The sequence below is a fragment of the Columba livia genome, chromosome 19, assembly GCF_036013475.1.
Source record: "Columba livia isolate bColLiv1 breed racing homer chromosome 19, bColLiv1.pat.W.v2, whole genome shotgun sequence".
Lineage (NCBI taxonomy): Eukaryota > Metazoa > Chordata > Aves > Columbiformes > Columbidae > Columba > Columba livia.
This window is the reverse complement of record NC_088620.1, coordinates 6,052,348-6,062,192: the sequence shown is the minus strand read 5'-3', so window position 1 is coordinate 6,062,192 and position 9,845 is coordinate 6,052,348. Positions and strand designations below refer to the sequence as shown.

General features: G+C 50.8%; 1 protein-coding gene and 1 long non-coding RNA gene across 3 annotated transcripts; one reads left to right on the top strand and one right to left on the bottom strand.

The window, feature by feature from the left end:
• Positions 1-239: 239 nt before the first annotated feature.
• NAIF1 (nuclear apoptosis inducing factor 1) lies at positions 240-4,065 on the top strand. Its single transcript, XM_013371167.3, has 2 exons — positions 240-1,093; positions 1,710-4,065. The coding sequence occupies exons 1-2, from the start codon at positions 589-591 to the stop codon at positions 2,171-2,173; spliced, it is 969 nt and encodes a 322-aa protein (XP_013226621.1). The 5' UTR covers positions 240-588; the 3' UTR covers positions 2,174-4,065.
• LOC110355919 (uncharacterized) lies at positions 3,944-9,800 on the bottom strand. Of its 2 annotated transcripts, XR_002408937.2 has the most exons (4): positions 9,343-9,800; positions 6,813-7,548; positions 5,600-5,734; positions 3,944-5,194 (listed from the first exon to the last, which is right to left on the bottom strand). It is a non-coding gene; the product is annotated as an uncharacterized LOC110355919 (long non-coding RNA). The 2 variants fall into 2 exon arrangements; XR_002408938.2 differs by having other exon boundaries at positions 3,944-5,734; positions 9,343-9,798.
• Between the last annotated feature and the right edge of the window lie 45 nt (positions 9,801-9,845).

The following is a 9,845-nucleotide window of genomic DNA, read 5'->3' as shown; positions in this document are numbered from 1 at the left end:
GCATGTATCCGGTAGCTTCCAAAGTAGGGGGCGCTCTGTGTTGATGGACGGGACAAGCACCAAATGGAATTAGAGCGGGGAAACCCATGGGCGGGCCCAGCCCCTCAGGCAGGTCCAATGGCCTGAGACAAGCGGCGAGGCGGGGCCGTCTCTTGGCCCCCCGATGGGCAGAGCAGCTGGCCAATGACAGCGCGGCGCTGCGGGCGAGAGGCGAGATCTCCGCCTGACAGGCAGGCGAGCCGCCTAATCAGACGAGGCAGGAAAGGGGGCTGATTCTGGAAGCCATTACGCCAGTGTCGCAGGGTGGAGGCCGTTGAGCGGGGTTTACGGGGCGGCTGCGGTACGCAATTTGCGTATCGTTAGCGGTGCCAAGGGGGGAGCGGGGGAGGGCGGGACGGACTCCTCCGGGCCCTGAGGGGCCTCGAGGCCCCCCTGTTGTCCCCGGCCCCGGGGGTGAGCAGGCCGGGGGGGTGGCCCTGCCACCCCTCGGCCCTTCCCAGTCTCCCCCAGGGCCCCCTAGGCCCGCTCAGACCCCCGTAGCCCGCGGGTGTCCCCCAGTGCCCCCTCCTCAGTGGCCCCCTCCCGGCCATGGCGTCGCCCCCGGCGCCCCCGGCCAAGAAGCGGAAGATGAACTTCTCGGAGCGGGAGGTGGAGATCATCGTGGAGGAGCTGGAGCGAGGGAAGCACCTCCTCATCAACCACTTCAACGCCGGCGTGCCCCTGGCCGCCAAGGCCGCCGCCTGGCACGACATCCTGCGCCGCGTCAACGCCGTCGCCACCTGCCACCGCGAGCTGCCCGAGGTCAAGAAGAAATGGTCCGACCTCAAGACCGAGGTGCGGCGCAAAGTGGCCCAAGTCCGGGCCGCCATGGAAGGGGGAGGCGAGAGCCAGAACGGCAACGGCAACGGGCCAGAGGGCGAAGACCCAACGGGCGCCGCCGCCGCCCCGGTTATCCTCACCCCCATGCAGCAGCGCATCTGCAACCTGCTGGGAGAAGCCACCATCATCAGTTTGCCGAGCGGGGACTGCGGCGCGGGTGACGGGACCGAGATACCCATCACCGCGTCAGCCACCACGGTCACCCTGACCCAGAGTGAGTGCTGAAGATGCTCCGTGCTGAATCGGAAGGTCACACAGGGGGCCCAGACACTCCCGCACAATGAACCCTGAGCCCCACATAGGGAAAGAAACCCCCATGTCTCTGTAACGAAAATGCCATTCCCAGTATGTGTTCGTCCTGCAGGGGAGTGGCTGCAAGATACGCACGTACCGAAAGTCAGCTCTGGGAGCTGAGCTCAGCCTTAAGAACAAGGAAAGAAGATATCTTTTGCATCTCCCAGATTGTTCAGTCCCTTCTCTGGGGACAAAAGCAGGGGGAGAAAGAGCAGCTGTCTTTTTGACAAGTGCCAACCTGGGCCTTGTCTTTGCTGAGAATTAGTGTCGCTTGGAAAGATTGTTCTGAACTGGAGGTTGAGAAATGGTTTTGTCTAGACAGATAAGGCCAGCCCTGTTCCTTTGGACTGCACAGCCCAGACAGAAACTCGAATGAGGGTGGAGTAGACTTAAATAGGTCATTTTGTGCATTGCTGTCCATTGTATGTTATCTCACAGAACAGGCGCTATTCCCGCGATATCCATTGAATAGTTCTGTAGATAAAAATGCCCATATCACAGCTACTTCTTACCCACTTTCTGTCCTTTGTTCTCAGTTCCTGCAGAGACAACCTACCACAGTCTGGAGGACGGAGTCGTGGAGTACTGCACAACAGAAGCCCCCACCACGGTCACCGCTGAAGCACCCTTGGAGATGATGGCGCATCAGCACGAAGTGTCCGCGAAACCCCAGGAGCTGAAAAGCCGAATTGCCCTCAACTCAGCCAAGCTCTTGCAGGAGCAGCGAGTGACCAACTTGCACGTGAAGGAGATCGCCCAGCACCTGGAGCAGCAGAACGACTTGCTGCAGATGATCCGTCGCTCTCAGGAGGTGCAGGCCTGTGCCCAGGAGCGACAGGCACAAGCCATGGAAGGAACGCAGGCAGCACTGAGCGCCCTCATCCAGGTCCTCCGCCCCATGATTAAGGATTTCCGTCGATTTTTGCAGAGCAATACGCCCAGTCCCTCGGTCACCGCTGACCCCAGCCAGACGGGGCAGCAAGATGGCATGATCCAGTGAAAGATGCGGTGATGGGACATCTTTCTTGGGAAAAACCTGCCCGTGCTGCCGGTGGACACAGAACGAGGGGTGCCAGCTCTTGCCGATGTGAAATGGCTCACCTTGGAGACTTGCTGAGCCTGAACACTTTTCTTTCTCTGCTAATCTTATGCTAATCTGCCTTTTCAGACTCATCATACAGAGCCATAGCAGGACATGTAATAAACCCGCAACTTAACATTGGTTGCTTTAGTTCCTCAAACAATAAAGACAGGGGTTTTTTAATTTCTGATTGGAAAAAAACTCTCCTAAGTATGACACCTCTCTCTCTCTCTCTCAAGATTTATAGCCTTTAACTGACTTCTAACCTGGAGAGTCTTGTTGTGATATCACAGTACTGCAGCCACCAAGGTACAGTTACCAGAAACTGCAGCGCACGGTATTGAACACATTTCTGTCTCTTGCCGAAAGCATTTATTGGAAATGTGGTGCCAGACGTGGTAGAGCGTCTCTGCACTGAGAGTTGAAGATTCTGCTCTTGCAGCGTGACATCCTGCCTGTCCAGATTAGCACCGAGCCTACACGCAGTTTAAATCCCACCCACGGCCCCTGAGGATATAAATGGGATTAAAATAGTGCATTCACCTCATGCTCTTATCTGCGTGTGGTCATGAGATTTCACTAGAAACTTGGCAGATGTGATTAAAATTTCATGCCTTGGTTACCAGATACTGTCCTGGGATACATATCGGAAGCGACGTATTAAGTGTCGCAGCGTAGTTAATACATGAGGGCCTAGATGAGTTTCACTCAGGTATAACAGGTGAAACTCCATCTCTGTCTCATCTGCGTAATTTGTCACCTCCTAACACCTTCAACCGTCAAATTGGACCTGGACTACGGAGCTTCAGCTGCGCAGTAATTCCCAACAGTCTGCTTTTAGGAGTTTGTCAGCCACAGGCTTAATTGAGTGAATTTTGGAGCATTATTTGGTTCTGCTGGTGGTATTTGTTCCGTACTTGTTAGGGGCTGGAGGCGAGTACAGTCGTTTTTTGTCAGTTTGCCAGCTGGCTTCCAGTGGCTTTCTGAGAAACAGCTCTGAGCTTCACCTCGCTATTTTGTTACCGTTATACAGGGTAAAACCACATTTGCAGCCGCTTTTCTTCGAGTCGTTCAGGCTGTGAGGCTTGGTTGTCAATGAGAAAGCTTAATTTCACCGATGCTGAATGTGATTCTTATAAACTTGCAGTAACTTCATAAACTTTTAGATGAAAAGCTCCACTTGTACATGCATGGAGAAAAAAGGCAAAAGAAGGAAGCGTTAACTCTTCTCCCTGTACCTTGTGCAGTGCGTCACATTTAACAGGCTTTTTGCTTACCAGATATTACTTTTGAAATGGAACTTTTTCAGAGCTGGTATTTGCTGGTATTTGCTCAGCCTTTAGGGCTGAGACATGGTGAGCAAGAACTGATGAGGGATTGAATTTGCACAATCAAATGAAACCTTTACACAGCCTTTTTGGGGGGATGCTGGTGGGGTGGTTAGGGCAACAGGTGAAGAGGCTACCACTGCCTGTCTCTGGCCTTTACTCATCTCCACTTGTCTGCAAGTCTTCTCAGGAGGAAAAGAGCAGCACGGTGAGACGGGTTTGGCCCCTGAAGCCTCCTGAGCCTTTGGCACTGACACCTGAGTCAGAGCAGCATCAGCTGCATCTTCCTGCCTTGTCCGGAATCTCACCACGTGAGTAACACTCACCTGACTCTTCCTCGCAGACTTCGTGGAATCAAATCAATTGCTCAATTGAAATTTATTTTTAAAGAGAAAACTATGTCACATGTGTTGGTTTACCTCATTTGCGTAATGATTTCTCCTTTACAAACATGAATTTTAATAAAAAATACTTTTTTGCTAACCAAGCGGTTTCAGTTCGTTGGTGTGCTCCTGGGTGAGTTCATGACAAGTCTGCAACACAGAATCCTCACTGAGAAATGGCCAAATGGAGCTGTGAACAGCCATGTGTCAGGGTGGCTTTTCTTCTTGTTTTTGAACATTGTGGCCTTGTATTTACATAATTATGGTCTTTTTCAAATCACAGCTTTTACAGCCTTACCTTGGAGCACTAGTTATTTCATTGTGTGTGCTGGATTACCAAAGTATCACCATCTCCCAGCTGCTCAGGAGGTGCCACAATAGCCTAAATGATGGATGAAATACCAGCCTTTGGCTTTAAATTGCAGTGTGCATTTTTTCAGTGACTAAGCACTTAAGCTGTGTTACTGTTTCATAGGAGTAAACATGTTGCTCTTGGAACCACCCATTTTTCTTGTCTTTTCAGGATAAATATAGAGCTTAGTCAAGCCAGCAGCATTCAGGTGCAAGTTCCGCGTACACATTTTTTTCTCATTAAAAAGATGTAGCAATATTTTAAATACAGGGTGAGCACTGTGATGAGGGGCTTGGTTGTTGCTCATGATGAGATCATCAAACTTGCAGAGGGAGAGAGAAAAGTGTCCCTTAAAGTCAAAACCAAGGAAAAAAGAGGTTAACAGGGCACTTAGAGGGCGAATGTATATGCAGACATTCGGCTGAACGGGGAACTGGTGCCCAAACGGAACAAAAGCTGAGGAGTAACATCTACAGATGTTCATTTGTGCTTCTCTGCTGTTCTTTTTGTACCTAGAGATTTGTATTCAGCATCAAGAGCAGGGAAAAAGCCATGCGGGAACTTTCTCCCACAAGGTACCTCACAAGTGAGGGCGAGCAGTGTCCTTCATACCTGCTGGAGGAAGAGCAGTTTGGTGGGGGACTCCTGATGGGTCAGGAGATGAACTTTGCAGCAGTGAGAGGCAACAGCCTCAGGAGCAAAACTCTGGTTGTGATGTGAGCAGCTCTGGCACAGCTTTCCAGGAGATGGCACTGCACAGCGGGGCAAGGCACAGCATCCTGAGCTGCAGCAAAGTCCCAGACATGGCCCTTGTCGACCAGACCTGTTGTGATCCTGCTGGCTCCTCTCACTGGTGAATCTTTTAAGGACTGAGAGCCTGGAGAGGAAGAAAATTAGCAGGCAGAGCTCAGGGATGAGGAATGCCTTGCAGCCCTAGGGAAGTCCGGATGCCTGGGAACACAAACTGAGTCCCTCTGCTTCCCACAAACACTGGCAGAGGACATGCAGATGCCAGGAGCTCGTAGATCTCTTTGGGATGAGTTCACTGCAGAACTGTGCACACAGGCACAAAATACAAAAAAATAAAAAAACAACAACAAAACAATAACAAAACAAACAAACAAAAAACCCACACACAAATTCTGTAAGGACAGGTTTTAAGATTTGTGGAAGAGACATAAACAGTCAGTATCCCACGAGTACAATGCGCTGCCATAGCTACATCGCAGTTCTGGGAGTGGATCCGCGCAGAGGGACAGAATGATATCACCTGCATACTCACCCAAATCTCCAGCGTCCTTTTAAAGTCTGTCAAGCCTGCTTCTGCAAAACATTCTTCTGGGGATTTTTGTGGGTTTTTTTTCCTGTTGCCGTCTGAGAGGTTATTGCCAGCAGGTACTGTCAGCACAACTGTGGCCTGTTAAGTATGAAAATTGAAGCATTTGAGATTCTTTGTCCTTCTTGAAAGCAGCCAACAAGAAGCCTCACACAAATGATCAGCACAGCTTCCGGGCTGTGTTTTGCCCACATCAACTTCAAACTGGGCTCACCAGCCCTTGGGTCCCAGCCCCGCAAGGTGATTAACCCAAGGCAGAAGCTCAGCCCCAGCAGGGACAGTTTCTGTTAACTCTGCTGTCTGGGATCCCAAATTAGAGGTTGTCAAGTGGGAACCACAGACATAACAGTTGTTTCTGCTGCGTTTGGGGTAACAGCCAAAAGCACAGAACCAGTGGGTGAGCCCACGGCCAACAAGTCTCTTGTCTGGGAGAGCGCTGGAGGTGACATCTGGGATACAGACAAGGGATAACGTTTAATAAACACAATGAGCCTTGAGGGAAAGTGCATTCCAGTCTGCAGATTTTGGAAGGGGCAAACCTGCTCCCGTTCCACGGATACGCCTCCCAGAAAGAAACAGAGAGTCATGCCACACATTCCCAGGACACACTGGAGCAGATATGGAAACCAGTAAATAAAAAAAAGCCAGGCAGCTGGATTTTCAGGTCTAACCAAATATTTGGGGAAAGGAATCCACCGACTCCAGATTCCTGTGCTCCCTTCATCCCTGGATAACAGGATCCTCTATCCTGGCAGGCCAGACACCCACAATGCAGGTGTGTCCTTTGCAACTCCAAAAGGAAACCCAGCCTGGCACAGAAAGTGAAACAGTTCTGGCCTTCATGATGATCAGTTAAATACGGAACTAGCAAAAAACACAAGCAGATCAAAGTACAGCTTGCAGCCTGTTATTAAATTAAGCTGAGAAGACACAAGCTTGGAATAACTCCACCCCACAGGATAATCCCATGTAATGGGGATAGATCCCTGCTCCCCTCAGGGGGTTTCCAGCAGCCTGCACGCTACAGGCAGGGCTCACACCGCTGCCGTGTCCTGTGCCGGTGGGCTGCAACCTCTGCCCTATTTTGGGAGCTCCCCAGGCTGGGCTTGGCCCCCTAGCTTTAGGAAACGCCTCCCCATGGCGGGTGCCCAGCCCGTACCTCCCGTGCAGCTCCTCAGAGCGGGTGCTGGGCCAGCAGCAGCACCACGAACACCTTTACAGCAGACAGTGTCATGTGATGATCTTTTCTCTTGGGATGACGAGGCTAAAAGCTCATTAAAGCGATTGTAACAGCAGTTACAGGTGTAACAGAGGAGAGCCATTATACTGTGTTTACGCTGTTGCAGCAACATGTATAATTCAGTTTTCAAACTTTAATCATTTGTCTGCTAGGACAAATGGATTAGCGTGATGATGTCTTCCAGAGGAAGATGCTGATGATGTAGTTTACAGGGCTTGATGTATCTAGGATTCCCCTGGGATAACAGATAGGATTTGATATCTCATCAAATGCATTACAGAATCCATCTCACTTCACCTCACTGAACTTTGTCTGAATTTCTCTTGCCGTGTTTTTCCCCTTTATCTCAGTCCTCGAAGTGGGGAAGGAGGAGGCAAGACAAGCCACCTCTGTTCCTTTTCCCCCGCAGTCCCAAGGTGAGCAGAGCAGAGAGATCCCAGCCCTGGCTGGCGAGACACACCTCTGGTGAGAGCAGAGGTGAGGCCCAGGCTTAACTGCAAAGTCCAAACTGATAAAATTATCCCGAACTGATAAGACAATGCCCTGAGCCAGCAAAAGTTGAGGAAGTGGCGGTGGCACATCAGGAAAGGCTCCGGTCAGGGAGAACACAGGTCAGAGATGTGGCTGAGGTTCACAGAGCAGAGTGGACTTGGTCCTAGAGGAAAAATAACAGCATTTGAGTCTGGGGTAAGGAGAGTTCAGGTCTATCAGAGCACCCCGATCACACACACATGGCCCCTTAGTGAATGGGTTGGATCTGGATCAGAAAATATTATAAAGCCAGTGGGGAAGTAGATGGACGGAGAGGCCCTACAGTCACAGCCCCTCTGTGGTGCCTCCGTGGGGCTTGGACTAACACACCCCCTTTGAGATGCGCGGAGGTGCACGTTTGGAGAAGCACTGTCCCTTTAAAAAGTGTGAATTTGGCCAGAAACAATTATGCAACATAAACACAGAAAAATCAACAGGGTGAATTTTGAACTAATAAAGATTTAATCTCTAAGTCATGAGACCGCGTTTGTTAGGAAAATACACATACCCCTGAGAATCCAGCTACAGTTGCTATATTACACACTGTTCAGCAGCTCACTGGGCATTTTTCCAAATCCATTTATTTTTAACATCAGTCACATTACTGAATTAATTATAAAAACACTGAGATTTTCAAGAGATATTTCTGATAAAACTGCAGAGTAAATATGCGTGAGAACAGCAAGGATTACAATCTCTGTCAACCTTAGCATTTGGGGCTGTTGCTATAAACACGAGAAGTCCTCCGAGGAGGTTATTTATCAGAGTGAATCATACCAGATAACACACGGCCTCCTCCCACACCACAAACAGAGAGATCGCGTGTCCCTCACCTAGGGATGGAAGCGACAGATCGACACGTCTGTCAGCAGTACACTCAGGGAATGAGAAGCCTGAGGGACTGGGCTGGATTCTTCAGATGCTTCCAGCATTCAAGCATCCCAGTTTGGCAATTATTAAACATTTAGCAGGCTGAGCTCTTTCCCAATAAACTGAGAAACAGAAAGCAAAAAGCCAAGCCCATCTCTAGCAATGTCTTGAGGCCGTGAAAACACCCGGTATCCATTGATGGAACGATTCAATTCTATCTTTACAAGCAGCCTCCACAAACCCTGCTGTATGGGAAGACTGGTATCCCCTGCACTGATATGAAACGTTTTCCCAGGTCCAAGTCTGTGTATCTGTTTAACTTGGTAAGCAAGAATCACAATGCATTGGCTTGATCTATTTTTTAACTTTTATCCAAGTGTATTGCCATGTGTTTTCCTGGAAGATTTTTTTTGTTAAAGACTCACATTGTGGTAGAAATATTTGATAGTTCTGATATTGTCTGTATAGACGGCAATGATTAAAGGCAAGGAGTCTGGGCATCAAAGCCTGGCAAAGAGAGCGAAGACTCTCAGGCTTTCATCCAGGCTTTGCCAGACATGCAAATCAGCCTTGGGAAAAGTCCCTCCCATATAAGCCTCAGCTTCTCTGCCACAGAGACTCTTAGGCACATCCCTAACTTAAAAAAAAAAAACAAATAGGCAAATCATGTTGATGATTGCAGACTCCTTCAGGACAAGGCGAGACATTTTGTTCTGCTTGCCCTTAAACGACGGAATCCTGCCTAACCAGGGATCCCAGGCACAGCAGAGGACACGGCAGCAGCACATAGCAACAGGAGGGAGCCATTTTGATGAAAAGATGTGTTTAACTGGTTGCCACATCTCACACACACACAGACTCCAGCTCCTGGCCCTGCCCGCGGGGGTGTGCGGTGCCAGGGCCTCCATCGTGCTCCAGGACAGCCCGGATGCCACTGGTCAGCCTGACCGCTGCGTGGCACCGAGAGGTGTGGAGTGGGGATGGGGCAGCTGTACCACTATGTTTGTGAGGCCTGAGGAGCAGGGTGTCTGCAGCCTGTGGGACATACCTGTCTGAAGAGATGTCACGGGAGCTGTTTGGACAGGGAAGGCACCAGGACAAGCACAAGGCAGGGAGCTCTGGCTGTCAAGGGGCAGCACTGAAGACCCTGACAGACCACGTCTGTCTGAGGTGCCTCTCCCATCACCTCACCTCGAGTGCAGGCTCCAGGGCCCGATGCCTGCCAGCCCGCTCCAGCCCCACACTCCCCAGTGCCACCTCGGGGCTGCTGGACTTGTTCAGGGACTATGGGACACTCTGGGGAGCGAGAAGGCCCGAGGAACCCTCCTCGCCGGCAGCCACACAACTGGCGGGGAACCTGCACTCCCATTACCCTGTTCGTCGAGGCGACACCGGTGCCACCGCAGGGACCCCCGCATCCCGCCCACCCCCTCAGCCATGGGGGCGGGCCTCACCCAAACCGACAGCCTCCACCGCCAATCCTCGCGCTTGCCTCCCCGCTCCTTGCTGGACCAACCAATCAAAGTCTTGTTGTCCTCGGCCCGCCTCCTT

Excerpts from the sequence above, each read along its gene's own strand:
- NAIF1 (XM_013371167.3), top strand. The coding sequence starts at position 589 with ATGGCGTCGCCCCCGGCGCCCCCGGCCAAGAAGCGGAAGATGAACTTC. Across the intron at positions 1,094-1,709 it reads CACGGTCACCCTGACCCAGA|TTCCTGCAGAGACAACCTAC; the intron begins GTGAGTGCTGAA and ends CTTTGTTCTCAG.